This window comes from Egretta garzetta, unplaced genomic scaffold (genome assembly GCF_000687185.1).
Source record: "Egretta garzetta isolate BGI_Z169 unplaced genomic scaffold, ASM68718v1 scaffold575, whole genome shotgun sequence".
Taxonomy (NCBI): Eukaryota; Metazoa; Chordata; class Aves; order Pelecaniformes; family Ardeidae; genus Egretta; species Egretta garzetta.
Window position 1 is genome coordinate 2,067,282 of NW_009259790.1, and position 19,515 is coordinate 2,086,796.

The following is a 19,515-nucleotide window of genomic DNA, read 5'->3' on the forward strand; positions in this document are numbered from 1 at the left end:
GAGGAAGGGGAGGGCTGCTGACGCCTCCGAGATGGGCCCTGCCTTGCCTGGCGGGGAGGAAACGGCCGTCACGGCGCTGCAGGCCCCAAGCATCGGTGCTTCGGTTTCGGTAGCAGCGCAGAGGGAAGGAAGCAGCTGAAGTTGGAAAAGGGAGGCTGAAGAGGAGCTAGTAAGCTTTCTACTTCTGACCATTCTCTTACTTGGTGCAGAGACTGAGTGGTGAAGTATTTTTACACCCACAGAAATCCCGTTGACTCTCTCTTCCACGAGAACTGGAAGAATGTTTTTAGGTGCAAAACCTTGCTTTTCTTTCTCCTCTTCTAAGTGATAGTTTCAGGTTTGTCTTTTAGAAAGGCATCAATCTTTGCTTTGCTGGGGAAAGACCGTGTTTGTGAGCAGTCTGAGGATCCTAGTTGCACTGTTGATCTGTATTTCTGTACTGCTTGTATTTTTTTTTAATTATTATTTTTATTCTTTGCCAACTTCCATGCTTACCTCTTTTGTGCTTGATCTGGATATAAGATGGTAGCTTAGTAGTAAGCAGGAGCCCCATGGTGGCGAGTGTTTTGATTTGGTAGTGCCCGAGGAGAAAATTATACAGTTTTTGATAGCTTCTAACATATCATGACTGATAAGTAAGTGATCTGGATCAGTATTTTTCTTAAGAAACTAAATACAGCCATCTGAGAGAATATAGTAGGAACATCAAGCGAATAGGTTTATATTTTTTGTAACCTCAGAACAATCTTAAACTCTTCTAATTTTGCATTTTCTGAAACACAAGCAAAGAGTAATTACCAATAAAGTTAATACAGAGTTCAGTCCTTCACTGAGATGGCAAGCAGATCAATCCCTTAGAATTCTGAAGCGTATGACTTTGTGGAACGATTTTTTTTGTTTTTTAACATTGCCCAGCAATGTCTAGTGTTCACCTTTGTTAGAAATGTTTTATTCCATATGCTTGGAAAGAATATTGATGGAGTAAGCTAAATCCTTAAGGTATACTGGTGTTTTATTTTTGTATTCTCTGATAGTATTGTCTAATGATACTTCTTTCGATTGGTGTCTTTTAGTAAAACCTTGATTAAAGATAATGTCAAAAGTCATCTGAATCATGGTGAAGTTTTTTGTTTCACTTTCATGTGTTACGTAATACAGAAAAGAAAATACAGGGAGATTGAGCCCAGCTATTTACATCTAGAATCCGGTCTTGATTGTAGTTTGCAATGAACATGTTGTTGAAAAAGTAGATTATGTTTCATACTGGGGAGAGCGAAGTTAGTTAAAAAGTTTAAAACCATCAGAGTGACAAAAGAATTACAATGATATAATTATACTGCTTGCAATTCTAAATTTATACAGTAACTTTTTTCTTAATGAGGTTTATCTTGTTGCTTTGCAGAAGAAGTTATGCAGTAAACTGGTTTGAAGATATGAGAGCTTTCCTTTTACATAAGGCATAAAAGAAAATGGAAGATGAGACTTTACAAGGTGAAACGGAAATGGCAAAAGTTGAAACACATGCTACTCCTGAGATCAGTCGGCGGGTATCAGTTAGTGAGTTCCTTTGCCACTGCTGTTACGACATTCTGGTCAATCCCACCACCCTGAACTGTGGGCATAGTTTCTGCAGACATTGCCTAGCCTTGTGGTGGGTATCATCCAAGAAGAATGAATGCCCTGAATGCAGAGAAAAATGGGAAGGATTCCCCAAAGTAAACATCCTCCTCAGGTGAGTGTACAATGCCATTTTTGGATTTCTAAACCCACCAAAATTAGTTGTCTGGTTTTTTGAGTTTGTTGCAGATTTTTGTGGTTTATTGGTAATCTGAAATGTTACAAGGATGTTAAATACTCAAGTCTTCCATGTTCTGCACTTGTACTGAACTGTTCAAGCACACTGTTCTGCATGGAACTAAGGGGTGGGTTGGTTGGCTTTGTTTGGGGTTTTGATTCCCCCCACCTTCTGAATTTTTTGGGGGATGAAGAGGTGGGATCCTTTTTTAGTATTGAGACACTTGCATCCTTTAAAACAGCTGGTTGTTTCCTAATAATTCTCAGTTAGAATGCTCTTTGATAATTGTGTAATTATTTCTGTAATAGGAATTATTTACAGGAAGAAATGTGGTCTTACTGCAGAACAAAGCTAGAAATACTGATTTGCTGTCTCAAATTACCCACAAGTTCTTGTGTTAATGCTTAGGTTAATAATAATAAATAAATGGTAAGATTGACAGTAGGCTTTTATGTTGTCTTGTGCTTAGCATTTGTGAATAATCAGGGCTTGCCAGTAGTGCACACAATTCTAGTTTTATATAAGAAATAAGGATTGTTTCTTAATGTGATACTTTAACTTCCTCTATCATTAGAAGCTAAGGAAAATGATGTTTGGAAGTAATTGATTTAAGTTTAACTTTACTAAAAATAAATAAGTAGTGTTTTCTTGCTTTCAAGATGAAAGTCTTTAGTAAAAGAGACTGGAGAACAAAAATCAAAAAACTAGTCCCTTTTTCTGAATGTTAAGCCTCAATGGTTATATTACAATGACAAATATTTTTCCCATTAGGGATGTTATTGAAAAGCTATTTTCTGATGCCATTGAACAAAGAAAAGAAGATATTCAGCAAAACAGTGATGTAGCACGCAGCTTAGCAACCTTCCAAAAATATGGGAATGACCAGATTCCTACAGTTCCAAACACAGGAAGAATTAATCCTCGAGGAGGAGGTTTTTTCTCAGGCGTTCTGACAGCTTTAACTTGTGTAGCAGTAAGTTTCATCTGGTTGGTTTTCTGTATGTACTTCATTAAGCATGCAATCAAATACACTTAAATTACATGCACGTAAAAAAGATTGTCAGCACAGAAGAGATTTCAGCTGAGCGGAGTAAATAAGGTAGCATTCAGAGTTGTCTGTCAGGAACTACAATTACAATATACAGCAAATGAAAGTTAGACAAATTGGGTAAAACTTCAAGATACTTTCTTATAACCTGAATAGTCTAGAGTCCATAGAACAGAAGATTCTGTATGTCAAGCCTCTTAATGCATGTTTATTTGTATTGTTAATGTATTTGCTTTGTAGGTAAAGCATCTCTTTCTTTTTTTTTAAATCTACGTATAGGTAGTTCTACTTGGATATCACTGGAGTAGCAGAGAATTTGAAGAAGATCTTCTTGTCCACAAGCCTGTTGCTAAATGGACTGCTGAGGAAGTGATACTTTGGCTAGAGCAGCTGGGCCCATGGGCTTCACATTATAAAGAACGATTTTTCCTGGAGAAAGTGAATGGAAGGTGAGAGACAAGAACAACTATCATTTGATTGGACTACTGAATAGCTTTCAGTAGGGACATTATATTGTGAAATGACCATACTTGTTCCATAGATTGTGGGAATATTCTGTTGATGTATCGGAATAAAATTCAGGGGAAGTTTTAATACTTGTAGTTGAAAACTTTAGTAGTAGATACTAAGCAAGCTACCCGAAAATTTTCTAAGAACTTTTTTAAATACTGACAATGCAGACTGAAATAATAAAAGTAAAATTCTACTAATGTGTTATCCACCTCTCCCACCTTTTCTTTCTTGTGAAAATATGCATATGCTATATGCATTGGTTGCATTCCACCCAAGAGCTCTAGGTTTGATTTCAGGAGACCAGACTAGATCTGTGAAGTACTGAAGAACTGTGTTCAATAATAGTCAACAAGCTGATAAATTTGCATGCTGAAAGCAGGCAAGAGAAAACTTGAAAAGAAGGATGTTTAAAACCCAAGCTCTGAGCTGCAGTTGATTCAGAACACTTGATATGGAATGTAATCCAAAAGGTGATACCTTCTATCAGTAGCTTACTGTTTCAGTGTGTAATTGCTAATTTGTTAGTCATATCTTTTTGGTGAAGAGGCACTGTTTACCTTCTGAATTATTCTGCTTTTGTAGACTCCTCCTAACACTGACAGAGGGGGATTTCATGAAAGAGCCTTACAGTATAGAGAACAGTAACCATAGAAAAGCTATTATGGCGGAACTGGAATGTGTGAAAACTTTAGGCGTTAAACCACCACAAAATCTTTGGGAATACAAGGTAAATTTTATATTAAGTCTGTCATGTACATTAAGTATTTTTAAAATAATATCTTTCAAAGAAAATTCTCTTAAAGCCAGGAGGAGTGTTAAGGTAGCAGAATTACCCTTGTAAAAATGCTCAGTTTAATGAACTGTTGTATTTGAAAGATGATCCTTTGAAAAAAGATTGTCCAAAAAATCTAAGAACTGGCATGTCCCTTTCATTTTATTTTTTCATTGTTTGAAACTTGATAATTTGATACCTTTCAGGCAGTAAATCCAGGAAAATCACTCTTTCTTCTGTATGCGCTGAAGAGTTCTCCAAGACTCAGTATGTTGTACCTATATTTGTTTGATTACACAGAAGCTTTCCTACCTTTCATCCACACAATTTGCCCTATGCAAGAAGACAAGTATGAAGATATTGTCACAAAACTACTAGTAAGTGTTCGAGACATTACATTTGCTACTTGCTTTAGTTATAAGCATTTTAAAACTAGCAGCATAAAAACACGATGTAATTATTTACCATTTCATCTCTTTACAAGACAACTCAAAAAAAAAAAAATCTTACAAAGTAAGTGGTTCCTTGATTTTATTGTATGTGATCACCACTGTTGTGACCGTTGCCTTTAATAAGATTGATTTAAGGCTTTCAAGGCTTTTAAATCTGTGAAACTTGATTTTTTTGAAGTTCATGTAAGTATAGAAAGCCTGTTCACTCAAAATACCTGTATTTTAACAAATGGCATTATAAGGTCTGGCTGTCTGTGATGTTTTATTCTAATATAATGGAAATTACTGGATTATAGTATTATCTACCAGGAAGTATAGTAAAGATAAATTACTGCTTTCAATGTATGAAAAAAAAATTTCAACAAAACAGTAGTGGAAATAAGCCAGTATTGTGTCTGTTTAAAAGGAAGATAATTAACAGTCATTTTATCCTAACTTACAGGACCTTAAAGATCCTTCTTGGAAACAGTGGAGAGAATTCATTGTAAAGTATTTATTTTTGCCATACCAGTTGATAGCTGAATTTGCTTGGGATTGGCTGGATGTGCACTACTGGACATCAAGATTTATAATTGTAAATGCCATGTTGCTCTCTGTTCTGGAATTATTCTCCTTTTGGAGGCTCTGGTCAAGAAGAGAATTGAAGTAAGTCTTAGTGATCTTGTTGAAGAGGGTAGGAAGTACATGGCCTTATAAATAGAAAGTAACAGTCTTACGATTTCACAGTTGCTCACTGAAATGACAGTGTCTAACCACAACTCTGAGGTTACTAAGAACATGTGAATCTGAATCCACACATATACACTAGTACTCACTCTTGAATACCTTTATTTCTGTGAATGCCTGAAAGGGTTTCTTACAGCTGGTTTTACTGCTCAGATGTAGTAAATGCAGTAATGGTCATAAGCATGTTCTTAACCTTTGGGTAAGTATTAACTTTTACCTTGATAACTGCCTTTTATGGTAACTAGTATTAGCTGTCAGCTGAGAACTAAATAGATAAGAATTTTGTCATGATATGCTTACAATATAGTTATTAAAGGATGAGTCCTCAGGATCATAAATAACTTTAGTTACACTCAGACTATTTTTGATAGGTGATCGAAATTTCTGCTTTCGGTTACTGCTTTGGCCTTAATTCAAGCATATTAATACTACTATGTAATTGCTGTGATCTTTTATTTATAGTTTTTAGAACTTGCATAGGAGAAATTCTTGGTTTGGTGTATACTGGGTTTTCACTTTCTCTGCCAGCAGCTAGGGGGCAGAATGTGTTCAAAAGAGAACAGGGTACAGGGAAATAATCTGCGACAAATCTGGAGTTTGACCGCTTTAACTTGCTGTGTTTTGTGGTTTGAATAAATTGACTTAATGCTTCCTCATATAAAATCCAGTATTACCGTATTTTCAGAAAGTTTTTTTTGAATGCAGAATGACATTTTACAGGTATCTGAGTAAGTGCTAAATAATTTGAGGCTGCAGCACACATTAGCTCTTCTTATAATGGGTAAAAACAAAATGGAAAGTTCCTCTAAGCCTCTCCCTTTCCTTTTTCACAGGACTGTTCCTCACAGAATGTGGAGACATTTCTGGAAAGTCTCAACCCAGGGTCTTTTTGTCGCCATTTTTTGGCCTTTTATTCCTCAGTTTGTCTGCAATTGTTTGTTTTATTGGGCCTTGTACTTTAACCCAATTATAAACATTGATCTTGTGGTTAAAGAAGTAAGGCGTCTGGAGACACAAGGGCAGTGACTGGCATTGGAACTTTTGAGCTGTTTAGCTTCTAAAAATGGACATTTGAAATAAGCTTTGTTTTTCTTCTTTATGTATGTGGCAGTGAAAGTGGTGGATTATGTTAACATACAAAAAAGCCTTAAGGTAAGTTACTCTTAAACCAGCTGATTCCAACTCTGAGGATGGGCTTTATTATCCAAAAGGAATTGTATATTGGGGAAAAAAAAATTACATTCCTAATTTAGCCATGTAAAACTTCTACAGTCATGTCAACCTATTTTTGATCAAATCAAACTTTTCTATTCTGTTTTGAGTATTCTGGTTATTTTCAAGCCTGCCTTAAAATCAGTGTCTTCTGAATAGCTACAGCAATTTTTTTTTTTTTTTTTTTTTAAAGTTAGCATTTCATACCAGCAATGTATTCCTCAACTTAAGTTTGCCAAAGGAAAGCTCTTCCTGGACAGGCTTGATACTGAAAGTACTTCAGGGTTTTCAGTCTGCTTTACCTTTAAAGTTATGACTGTCAAATACACAGTCTAATAGTAGAGTTTGTTCTAAAATTCCCCCTGCTGAAGGCAAAGACTGCTTGAGTTTTCTTGTCTTTTGGCAAATGTGGTGATACCTATTCAAAATTTTTTATTCAGATCAGTTCTGAATCAGTTCAGTTCAGATCAATAGTTTCCTTAATGCTCTCCTCTTGAAGTGTGTTGCTAATTCTTAAATTCAGGATTATCCCTTAAAAGGATTATTTTGGAAAGTGACCTGACAGTAATTACATCTTACTGCAATATAATGTGTGTATCTAGATCTGTGAGCAAACATTGACTGGAAGGTTATTTTGTATAATCATTATTGCCATTTGTTAATGTATGGTTTTTGATTGAAGCAAAAATTAGATTTTTCAAGAGCTTTGTCCCCTTGCATTCTACATTGTTTTGTTGGTTTTTTTTTTCATTTGTATCACTAACATGACCTTGAAATTTGCCTATGAATATTTTTAAAGATTAAAGATCTCTCTTGAAATCTTCGTCCTTCCTAAAGAAGTGGGTTTTAATTTTTTTTTTAAATTGACGTTAGCTTTGACTTGTGTAAATTTGTCCTGTAGCCCTGCTGCTGTAAATGAGTTGAAAGTAGACATTAAACACTTCTTAACAGTTCTTAAACTGTCAAAATTAGCAGTTAAAAGTGTAGTATTCAGTAATTTGTGTTACAGATTGCTCCTCCTAAAAGGTTTAAAAAACCTGAGAAATGACCCTAGCTAAAACCATCTTTACATCTTCATGAGGTATATACACTCCTGAACTTTGCAAACTCATGCTGTCCAAGTTCAAAGACTTACAAGAAGAGCAGTTGGTCTCAATAACTGCTACTTTTTTCATGTATCTGTCTTGGCGATGATTTGCACTTGCACTTTTAAACCGGGCTCTGAAGTTTTAAGGGTGGAACTTCTTCCTTGGCCTACAGGAAACTCAAGGTGTACATAGAGTAAGGAGCTTGAGCCATATCAAATGACAACTTCTTAGAAAACTGTATTTAAAAAAGTAAATACTAGGAAAAAAGAATTCTATTAGGTAATTTTTAATACAGGTGGGACTATGTAAGGTCAATGAGATGCAAAAGTTAAATTAGGCTTCATAATAAGTGTTTAATATAGATGAGAGGGCTCTTTGTGCCGATACTGTCACTTCATGCATTTCTTCTGGTTAGTTCAAAGTTAACAAATGTTAAGGTAGCTGTTTGATTTGTATCTTAGAGCCAGTGGAGGGGGGATGAAAAGTTTACAGTGAATGATACTATGAATCTGAAAAATCTGTGAATCTGAATATAAACAAAATAATTTTAAATCAGTTACTCCTTAAGCTGATAAATTCCTATTTAGTCAATAAAAGTTTACACAGAACTAATGAACTTGTTCTTAGTCCATGCACTGAAGGTAAATAAGAGGATAAATGTTTACTTTGGCCATTCTGGGGTGAACAGGCTGAGGTGGCAGGAAGGAGAATCAAGAAAGGGGAAAATCATTTGTTGTCACTAGTGTGACAAAAAAGTAATTCTAGATTTTAATGCATACAGAGTTCTCATAAAGACTGATGTATATCTAATACCTACACAAAGGCTGAATGTCACCACACATAAAGTCTGGCCACAAAAGGTATTTTGTGTGATAGGGAGCATTAGAAAAACATTTGGCAGCTTCACGGTCACATTTGCACGCCATTTTTTGACATTTGTCTTCTAGTGATTCTGCAAGAAAACACAGTAAGTTTGATGTTAGTCTGAAGTAATTAAAAATACCAAGTGGAGTACCAAGAATTGCTACCTCATGCTCTGTGTTTGCCATATAAATGGCTCTTCTATTTCAAGTGCAATAGGAACTGTATTGAACTTCCAGTTCTTTCATGTTCTTTAGGCAGAGCTCCATGCTAGGACATCTCAGCAACAGAGAATATACAAGCATGGTTTGGTTTAGCGACGGTTGATAATCGGTGGAACTATCTTGGCAGATGAAAATATAATAATTGGATAAAGACTTAAATACTATTCTTCACCTTCTTTAATAAAGGAACACTGATAACTGATTCCTCTTTAGAAAGTGCTATATGACCCTCCCTGCCCACCCTGTTGCTCTAGTGAAACTTGAGCTTGGGAAGACATTTTCCATTTCACATATGCTTTAATCTACTAAAGGATGTAGCATTAAAATTACGTATGTGAAATAAGGGATGCAAAGATATTCCACGTTCAGCATAAATCGACGACCTTTTTATTAAGGCATTCAGTAAGGAATTAGGTAAAGTGTGTTTAAAGACAATAAAATCCATGTCTGGCCATACTTGTTTTTATAACTGTAGTATTGTAACATAACAGATTTCTTGGCATGAACATTTTTTTCTACAGCAATGTATTTTGGTTTTATTGTGCCAACCCAGAAATGTGTGGTTTTTCTCTCTGCAACTGTCTGTAAACTGAAAAATCCTTGATTATATTTTGTCTGAGTATTTAACATTTTGAAAACTTAGCCAAATCTTGCTTGAGATTTGTCTAGGAGCAGACAAGCATTCAGTTTTGTGAATGAACTCAAGTTCTGCTATGAAATTGAAGTGTTTTTAATGTATGTATGTTGATTCTGCAACAAGCTACCCTAAGAACTACTCAATAGCATAACTAGCATAAACAACATGATAGGATGAAAACACCCCAAATATTAACTGAGAAGAACTATTCCTTCTCTTGTTACTGCTCCAAACTGATCTTCTCCATGGTACACCGAGGACTTTGTTTCAGCTATGTTTCTTGATGACATGCCTACTGTCTTGGCCAGTATTTTAAAATATTGTCAGTTTCTGGACTGGAACAGGAGCAGAACCTTTACAACCAAATATAGGCAGACTGTAACTTGACAGCTAATCAGGTAGTTTGCAAGAGAAGATGCTTAGTACTTTGGGAGCAGAGGAGGAAATTAACAAGTAGAGATTCTGCATGAGGTAGACACTTGGGCAAAGTAAAGGTTGAATGAAAAGGAGGAAAGGAAATACTATAAAAAACTTTCATTTGATTTCAGGTCAGGCAAATTCTAAATTGAGTTATGAAATAAGGTATTTGTGTTTTCTCTGAATGGTCTACTGTGTTGCCTTTAAACTATGGTAGTCAAACTCAGACTCAGTGTTGTAAACAAGTTTATATAAAGGTCTGCATTTTTGTGGTGCAAATAATAACCCATTCTCATGCTGATTTGCATTCTAGGTAGTAGCGTAAAATTACATGCAAAGTAACTTTGACCTAGCACCTGATTTAAAAAAAAAAAAAAAAAAAAAAAAGCAAAAAATAAAACCTAACAACAAGAAAAAACCCTGCAAATTTTAGGGGCTTGTGAGAAGTTAGTTTCAAAAAGTCTTTGAAGTGTATTGGAAAATATTTGCTAAAACTTAAGAGTTGTGAACAAATAATGTAAAAGGAATACTGCTTTCTCCTGTTAAATGCTTTTTGTTTGTTTCTTTGATACCTCTTTGTTCTTCTCTTATACTATAGCATGGCAAGTGTATTACATTCATATTTCAGAGCAGTTGAACAAAATTTATCAGGATGTGGTCAGCCATCTGTTGCAGCTTGTACACTAATTATGTACATATTTTCAAATTAACATTTTATGGCTTGTGGTCATGCTACTTCCATAAATAAACATATTCATTGAGTATATTATTACCTCAGCGTTTGAAATTGTAAGTTATAATTGTGAGTTCATTCATAAATTGCAGCCACTAGCAGTGGGCTGTGCAACTGATCAGTGGTAAGTATGCCAAAAATTTGTCCATCATAAAGTTATAAATGGTGTGAAATATTTTCTGCTAAGTATAAAAAAGATCCTTTTTAAACAGGTGTGATTTTCTCGCCTCCTGTTTGTAGTTGCTCTCCAGTTGGAGACCTGCAGGAGTAGCAAAACATGGGTTCCTCAGTGTATGTAAATGCTGAGTAAAAAGGGAGTGTTCTGGTAGTGTTTTCTGAAAGGGCAATAGAAACTTGTAGATCAGAATTTTGTTTGCTTCCGTATGTCAGTAGCTGGGAATTAAGAAAAAACTGCATTCAGTTGATTGGCATAGCTGTGCTTTCTGGAGGCACAGCTTACCCTGGCAAAAAAGTCACAAAAGGAAGGATGGTAAAGTAAGAATTTTACAGTTAATTAGTAAAATGTCTTTCTATTAAGTCAATCAGACAATCACTACGAGTAAAAACAAAAACAAAACAAAAAACAACAAAACACCAAAACAACAACAACAAAAACCCAACTGAAAACTAGAACTGTTCACTCACCACACACAACATTATTGTCTTCACATTCCCAGTGGTAATTTTCTGTCTTTGGGTGACAACCTGCTTGTTCTGCCTTACCATAGCAGCAGTCATGGTTAAAGCAGCACCTGAGAGGAACAGAAATGGGCTCATTTTTATTCATACTGTGGTGATTTATGGTCATGCAATCTGGATGGGTTTTATCAGTGCACTTTTACAGGCTATGAAATAAACTAAAACTGTTTGCTCAGTGTCATGAAAATTTGGAAAATTGTCCAAAATTATTATTTCAAAATTGTTGTCATAATTGGGACAATGAATTCATAGACTTTCTATCATACGGCAGAACTGAACAGTAAGCATATTTTAATGCTTAAAAAAAAATTACTCTTCTGGTGTAGTCATTGCAAGCCCAGAATAGCAAGTGAGGGAGGTAACAAGGATTTGAAATTAGATAGCTTGTAAGTTTTTGCTGCAAACTAATTATACTTTTTTTTTTTTTTTTTTTTGACTCAGTGGAAGAACAGGATGTATCCACGAGCTCTTTGCATTTAGTAGCCTAAAACTCATATTACAATAGGCACATGATGTTTTGATGGTGTTTAGATTGCCGGAGGAATTTGTGTCTGCAATAGAAAAAGTTAATGCTGTGAGCTCTCACTTGCAATTACTGTTTTCTCTTATGCTTATTAAATAATTACTTGGTAATTCCACAAATCTCCATTTAAAGATCCTGCAGTATGTAATGGTTGAACAGCACATGCCATAAAGTAGCTTAATACATCCATTTCATGTGTTGAAATAAAAAAATTGACTTCTAGTTGAGTCTTTGTAGCAAGGTGAACCAAGCAAGAAATACGGCTTCTTTTGCCATAGTGCAGTCTATCTTCATGTGTTTACCAAAATTTTTAGAATTACTTTAGACCTTTTTAAACATTTTAAATAAAAAGATGTTTAAGGATTTTACATTTTAGCTTATGAAAGCAATATATGATTGTCTCAATTTGAAAGATTTTTTACAAGTGGCAGGAAAACATCTAAATTGCACTAACTGTTTGAATAATTCCATTACAGATGTTCCTACTTCAGATTAAGTATTTCTGTATTTTCACTTAACTTGTTTTCGGGCATAATTCTGAATGTAAACAGCCCACAAAGTAGCTCATAACTTTAAGAAATCAAACTTGGTAAGAATGTTTGTCTCTACATTCAATTGGTGCAATTCTTGATTCTGTTCAAATGCAATAGAGTAAGTACACTCAATTCTGGCTTGTTCTTAACATTCTGTAGCTATTTCAATCCAGACCACAAATAGCTAACCTTGTTTTGTGAAGAAAGCAGCTTCTTGTTACTGTGGGACTTTGTAAAAGTGAAAAAATGGCCTACAATGAAGGATTGGCAAACTGCAGGTTCTCCATCATCATCTTCAGCTATACAGATAACCAGAACTAATAATAGTCCCTTCTTTTTGTGTGTGTTCCCGTTCATTAAAGTAGCAACTACATTCTACAAAATTGTCTTTAAAGAAAACAGATTACACATACATATGACTGAAATATGTAGGCAAAGATTCTAGAAGTTTTAGGTCTAATCATGACTAGAATCTTCATGGAAAAAAAACCCAACTGATCTGAACTTTCCGTATATTCTACCCTAAATGTGAGTATCAGATGTTTGTTTTCCTTTTAATTTACAGTATACCTGTCTGATACATCAGAACTTGAGATGTCACATATTGTGGGGAAATGTATCATTATAATGATAAACTTGAAAATATAAACCCTTTATTTAACTACTATAACCAGAAAATCATCTTCCTGTCAGCTAATGTTCAATTATAAATTAAATTGATCGTAGTCAATATGCTGAGTTTTAGTACTAAATAAAAAGGTCTGGTTTTAGAATTATTTTAGTAACAATTCATAGTTCCTTTTATTTAGAAGTTATTTTTCAACAGCTTGAATTTTGCATAATTTTCTGTGTGTTACTTTGAATACTAATAAAATGGGATGGATGACAGAAGAATCAGGATTTTTCAACTGCAATTTCTAAAAAAATTACTTTTATAGATAGCTTGAATGTTTTAGCTTTAAAGCTTCTCCAAGAAGACTAGTTCTTCAGCTCTTGGCCAAACAGCGACAGCAAAGAAACTCCCATTGTACTGTGAATCTAATATTAATGCAATGAGAGCTTGAGTTAAAGGCAAAGAAGACTCATATAGATCTACAGTAACAATTTTAATGCTTCAGAGTTTCTTAGCAGTCTGAGGTGTGTTTAAACTCAGTTCTCTCACTGATGTTAAACAGGCCTAATTCATATTTTAGTCCTTTTACTCTGTCTCTGAATGCATACATTCAGCACTTATTCACATAGTTACTCTTACCAGTCTACTCTGTCCTTGGGCCATCCTTTTCCTCCCAGACCACAGTAGCATCCGTAACGTAGGTAGGCAAAAGGAGATCGTCCTGTAGTACATCTAATGGCTCCAGCTAATTCAATAATTCCTCTTCGATTTCTAAAATGGGCTTCCCCAGAAGTGCCTTTATGAAATGTGGGAAAAAAACATTTATTTTTTATTGAATCAAATATACAGATATAAAACAGTTTGCTTTGATACTGAATGTCAGTACTTGAAAATAATAGAGTTTTCTTTTTGACGCTTTGGGGCCACGCTGCTTGACCCTTCTTACCCCAATCTATAGTGAGCAAAATACTGAGCAATGTTCTGAATAGCTGCAGTGGTTTCCCCCCATCAAGGCAGCAGACCTCAGTCATTTCCGGTCTTAAAACTGGCAAGGACTAACTAGCATGTGTGCTGTGGTCTAGGTCCACTAATCTAAGATCAGATGCCCTAAGCATTGCAGTATTTTCTCCTTATCATAACATGGAATTTTGCCCATGTTGTTATTTTGTAGAATATAAAACTTTACGTTTTAACAAATATGTGCTGTATGATGGGGTTCTGGTTTTCCTCATTTTTAGACAAGCCAAGTAACTGGCAGGGGTGATGGGGTGGGTGTAGAGTAGGGAGATGGGCGTGTGCTTGGAGTCAGTTCCAGGGAAATAAGAAGGAGGGTTGCTTTTTTTTTTTCTGTTTCATTTTGTTTGGGTTTTGTTGTTGTTTAAGGGATTCCCACAACTATTTTTCCAGAACAAGAGTGTATTTAGGAACTTTAACTATCCTGTGCCAGAATTAAAGCAGTAGGTCCAGGGCAGCAGGTAAATGCTGAGACACCAGACAACTTTTTTCAGAGCTTTGTATCATCCTTCAGGTTGAGCTAATGCATCAAAGACCCTGAATAATAATAGGCAGCATTTACTTGCAGTGCAGGCTCCAAGCTATTTGCAGCAATTTTTAAGAAGTTGGATGAGTACAAAACAAATTATTGGAAGGCTGCTGATTAGAGTTGTCTTACTAATTGAACTAATGATTTATTTTGATACAATAACAATTTATAAACCTTAATTCCCAGTACTGGATACATATTGGGAAAGACATTAAGCTTTAATATCTGTGAGAGAGAGAGACCGCAGAAAAAATATTTAGACTTTGTCACTGAAAGCTTTGATATTTATTTTCTTACAGAACAACTATATGATTATATGGTTTGTATATAATCTGTATAATCATATAATCTATTGTAATAGACTAACTAATAGACTAATCTATTATAATGGATTATATGATTAACTATAATCAGCTAATGGAAGATCTGCCAGAAAAATGTTGTTCCCAGCACAGTTGAGTAACTTGAAATGCATGGGATCCTGGTGACTTCCAGCACTTGTAATTTTATGGAACAAAGGGATTTAAACACCTCATGAAATCACCTCACTAAAATTCATTTGTATACAAGAATGGTAAAAAAAGCTTTAGGAAGAATGTTTGTAGCTAATCCTTACTTACGAAAAGAGCTAGGCTTCCTAAGACAGTACTTAATACTTCTCTGACTGGTGACTACTGCCAGATCTTGTTCCCTCCTGCTTTGTGGGCACGTGATCTAGGAAAAGGAGAGGATGTTGAAACAAGGGTGCTTAAACGTGCATACGCATCTTTGGCCATTGATTAAAACCAATCGTATCTTGAGGAGTTAAAAAAAGCTTCCTTGGCTATGCAGTTGCTCACAGTTTCATTTAAAAACTCTTTCACTGGCACTAAAACTTCCTTGCTAAGATAGTGAATAGTATCTATGGTGTCATGGCTCCTGTTCCAGGATATTATCTGCTGTTTAGTTAAATAGGTTTTCTGGTAAAAAGATCCTCTCACGCTTTCCCAAAGGGTCCATAAGGTGTACTGGGGTGGACCCTTTGGAACCTGTAGTTCTAGGTGTCAAAATAATAGTCATGTTGTGGAACTGACACATGATATCTCCCATTCCATTGCAGCTCTGCGTATATGTTTCAGCTCTGGGTAGCAGAAGCATCCATATGAGTATAACCAGATTCTTATCTTTACCAAGTGTTGAAAGTGTTATTTTCGTGGTCAGTTCAGGTTCAGGAAATTCCCAGCTGAAAAAAAGACTGCAATAAGGCTGCAGCACTACAAATGAGAACTGCTTATACTCTTACGTGTTTAGTAAGGTTTGGCTAGACTCCTGTAGCTAGCCAGTAATGTCTGAAGGAACTATGTGAGCAGTTAATGGCAAAGCTGGGTTTGCTGTGCATGGTGTTAGTGATTCTGAAGGAATCCTGGAAGAATTTTTACATTGTGTCTCAGTTCCTGGCACCTGGGGAAGGATGGTGTAGGAGAGCTACAAGACAGGAAGAGGAAACGAAAAATTTCCAAGTCATATACCTGGTTGCATCAGTGAATTGTTTGCTAACTTTGGACAAATCCCAGTCCCTTGATTTAAATCCATGTAATGTAGAAGTGATGAACTGTCTTCTGCTGGAGGAGCTTGGGTATAAATCTTTAAAATGTGCCATGTAAGTTAAAGAAAACTATGTGAACTTTTTATCCTTGCAATTTATTTGTGTTGCAGCATCTGGACATCCAGGTATAAACCGAGATTGTTGTGCTGTAGATACTCTGTCCCAACAGCTTTGTAACCCGAGTTTCATAAAAGTGACGAAAGACGATCCTAGAACACATAGTAGAACTATGAAAACAGTATCAGCACGATGTTGGTAGCATTGGTGCATTAATAATAAAACTTCCAAAGTATTTTATCAGAACTTCTGTGGAATACAGTCAGAGAGTGAAGTGACATTCTGCATATTTCCAAATGTTTCATGATTAAGGTATGTTTTTAAAATCTTCTGTGTGGTTTTGTTTGTTTTTATGAAGACATTGCACTTATCTTTATGGACAAGAGTATTCCTATAGGTTTGACTATGCATTTCTGAAAGAGTAGTGTCGTCCCTCTATGTCTAGTCTGTTTTTTGTTTTTGTCATGCAGATTGTGTACAGCTCTATCAAATACAATATTGTGGGTAGGGAAAAATTGCATTTATTTTAGTTTTGTTGCTTTATAACTTGTACGAAGAAACGTAAACCACATTGTTTTGATATCTAGATGTCACAGGAAATAAGTACAACTAAGGGTACAAAAATAATTTACAGTTAGACATTTGAGTCTAGTCTTGTTATGGCTTGTAACATTTAATTCCAGTGTTTATTGCATATAAGAATTGGAACTTCGTTAAAGTTTCAACTGTTCTCATTCTTGAAAGAAAACTTTAAAGATATATTTGGGAGAGGAAAAAAAAAAAACTTATGAGAGATCAGTCCATAGCCGCACTCAGATTTAACTGGATGTGATGTAGCTTCTTTAAAAGTTGAAGGGAAAAACCAAAACCGTACCAGTCCTATGGCTATTCTAGGCACCAGAAAGTAGCAGATGGGGAATGAAAAAATAAAAACAAATCTATGCTCTTGTCTTTGTTATTGTATTGTATAAGCTAGAGAGATCAAAAGCCATGACTTTCTGAAGGCTGAAATTAAGTAAACACTGAAGACAGCGTGAGAGAAAGTAACAGTAAGTAATCACATTATATTTGTGTTGTGCTTGATTTTAAAACTGCAATTCCTGTTGCCCAAATTGGAGGCCTGCCACATTTGCAGAGTCTGAACTTCATCGTACTGTCTTGGTTTGTTGACTGTATAAGCACTTGAGAGTTCAGATTGTGCTAAATGCTGTTCATTATTATGTCTTTGCAAGATGTTTTCCACTATACCTTCCTATTCTCCTTTTTTCCTAGTTTTCCGAATAGCTTACAATAGTATTTAAAAATCCAGTCCCTTAAATTTCCATATGCATAGAGGGGAAAATAAAAATTCAGAGAAACATGAATTTTTTTGTGAACTGTCATATTTCCTATAACATTTTACTCTTTGCAATGGGCACGATGCAAACATAATAATTATTTTTGCAGATACACATTTTTATTGAGATGCACAGCTTTGCATGATTATGACACATAACATTAATCATTAGCATCTAATACAGACTATGATGTTATGTGGGTTTGAAAAGAAATTTTAAGCCATTCTTTCAAAGACCGAGGCTACAGAAACATTTTTTTGATGTTAAGTATGTGTAAGATGTCCTTTAGTGATACTTCCTTTGTACAGTCATAGTGCTCCAGTAGTTCAGAACTTGAAACCCGGGAATATGCAGACTTTCTGCTGCACCTCCAAGATCTCGCCAGAAGTGGAAACTTTTGAACTGTATCCATTATAGAAACTTTTTTTTTCCCCCTTAGGTTTTTTCCTCTCATTTCATAAGCCATCAGGAATGGCCTTTTTGCCTCGCCTTGTTGCCCAGACTACTGATCTGCTATCTCTACAAACTGTGGTCACATGTAAATTTTTTTAAAGGATAAATTTGGCTGTTTTGGTGCTGTGGACCAAGCATTGAAGAACAGGTAAATTGCATTTGGCTTCCTCCTTCCTGCCTTTGGAATGGGTGACTGACTCGGAGCTATCGGACCGAAGCTAGGCTTTCTGTAATGATACTCTAGGCAGGCAGAAGCAGTGAAACAGTCTTTCATTGCTTTCCTTAATGTTCTTGCTGAGGTTTGTGCTGTGCAAAGGATGAAGTCTGGAGGATGATCAAAATACGGAAGGAATAACAGGGGCACGCTTGAGGTCAGGAAGCAGAACTGGGGCAGTGAGCTTGGTGGGACCTTAAGTTGGCCCCATTATGCAAGCACCTTACCTTACGGTCTTTAATCATGCGATTGCTTTTTTCCCCACCCCAGACCCTGCTTCCTTCTGTGCACAGAATCTGTTATAAGAATGAATGAGGCTCTTGTCCCTAAGATCCTTCTGTTCATAAGATTTGGTTTGGTGAATTTGCAAGCTGTGTAGGACTGTATAGAAAAAGTGCAAGAAGACAAAAGAGAATCTCTTAATTGAGGCAGCTGAATGCTATTCTGGAAAACTGGATTTTATCCTTACAGCTGTCACAAAGGTTCAGTCTGACGTTAGTTTAATCACTTTAAAGCAATGCCTATCGATGTTTACTTATAGTATGCTCCCAGCCTGCTGAAAATCCTGGGGCTGGAGTATCAAACTACTGCAATACTCGGTGAGAGCCAGGCTTTGAGTAGTAGAAGTTCCGCATAAGTTTAAGTAGTTGTAGGTAAAATCGGGTTCTAATGTGTCACCACAGGAACCTAAAATTAGTGGATGCTTTTTTATGTCAGCCCACTTACTTACCTGAAAAAAGGGGATGATACTATAGTTTCACAAAGTGTGAAAGAACTAAGTACATTCAGATACTATACTGATGAATACCTTGGAAAATCTATGAGGAAATGGACTGTAAATTATTACAACCAGTCTTTAATTCTGCTTAATAAATAGGGCACAGGAGACAAAAAAATACTTCCAAAGTGAGTAGTTGGCTATGCTCAGGTATGAGGCAGGGGTCCTTTAATTACATTCTCACATCATAACTTATTCATAGACTGACTCATTCTTTCAGAATAACCCAGTTACGGTTCTGTAGGCAATTGCAGCTCTAGCAGTTCCTAGGTTTTGAACTGCTTTGTAACTTAGGTGCTCTGAGATAGCGCGCTCGCACCCGCAAGAAGAGTGTGGGTAAATGCATTGGCTTTGTAAAAAGATCATTATAACACACGCAAGCTGCAGTCTGACTTTCAACACTGAACTTTTTAACACACTTGCACGTTATCGATGAACAGTAGCAAAGCGATCTGAGACCTGAAACCCTCCTGCAACACTCCCACGTTGCACGTGTAAGCTGAGAAAGGGCCGGGCTGTCAGCGCAGCTACAGCCTGGAGCGGCCAGCCGGCGTCTCGCTATTTTCACACCCAAGTCATGCCCAAGCGCGTTAGACAATCTCTCGAAGCGCTTCTTTTCAAAGCGCGAAGGTAGTCACTTGCCATGGTCGCTTCTCCGAACGCTCCTTCTTCTCTCCCCTCCTCCTCCCCCCTTCCCCCAGC

At 36.1% G+C, this 19,515-nt stretch overlaps 2 protein-coding genes across 6 annotated transcripts in view; one reads left to right on the forward strand and one right to left on the reverse strand.

Annotated features, from left to right (window-relative positions):
* BFAR (bifunctional apoptosis regulator) overlaps window positions 1-12,384 on the forward strand; it is a 16,604-nt gene extending 4,220 nt beyond the window's left edge. For 2 of the 5 annotated variants that reach the window (XM_035895093.1, XM_035895092.1), the window contains exons 2-8: window positions 1,403-1,732; window positions 2,567-2,768; window positions 3,123-3,292; window positions 3,939-4,083; window positions 4,335-4,505; window positions 5,023-5,225; window positions 6,140-11,060. In XM_035895093.1, the coding sequence (XP_035750986.1) occupies window positions 1,470-1,732; window positions 2,567-2,768; window positions 3,123-3,292; window positions 3,939-4,083; window positions 4,335-4,505; window positions 5,023-5,225; window positions 6,140-6,332 (1,347 nt within the window). In that variant the 5' untranslated portion in view covers window positions 1,403-1,469 and the 3' untranslated portion in view covers window positions 6,333-11,060. The other 3 variants (XR_004842115.1, XM_035895090.1, XM_035895091.1) reach the window with 3 other exon arrangements.
* Window positions 6,687-17,185, reverse strand: PLA2G10 (phospholipase A2 group X). Its single transcript, XM_009639594.2, has 3 exons — window positions 13,486-17,185; window positions 11,124-11,230; window positions 6,687-8,558 (listed from the first exon to the last, which is right to left on the reverse strand). Exons 1-3 carry the CDS (start codon window positions 13,875-13,877, stop codon window positions 8,413-8,415), a joined length of 645 nt encoding a protein of 214 aa, XP_009637889.1. The 5' UTR covers window positions 13,878-17,185; the 3' UTR covers window positions 6,687-8,412.
* Window positions 17,186-19,515: the final 2,330 nt, after the last annotated feature.

Bases quoted from the DNA above. Each gene is read 5' to 3' on its own strand.
- PLA2G10 (XM_009639594.2), bottom strand. From the start codon at position 13,877: ATGACTGAGGTCTGCTGCCTTGATGGGGGGAAACCACTGCAGCTATTC. The intron at 11,231-13,485 runs GTAAGAGTAACT...TGTTCCTCTCAG, and splicing joins CCCAAGGACAGAGTAGACTG to GTGCTGCTTTAACCATGACT. The intron at 8,559-11,123 runs GTGAGTGAACAG...GTTTTCTTGCAG, and splicing joins AGACAATAATGTTGTGTGTG to AATCACTAGAAGACAAATGT.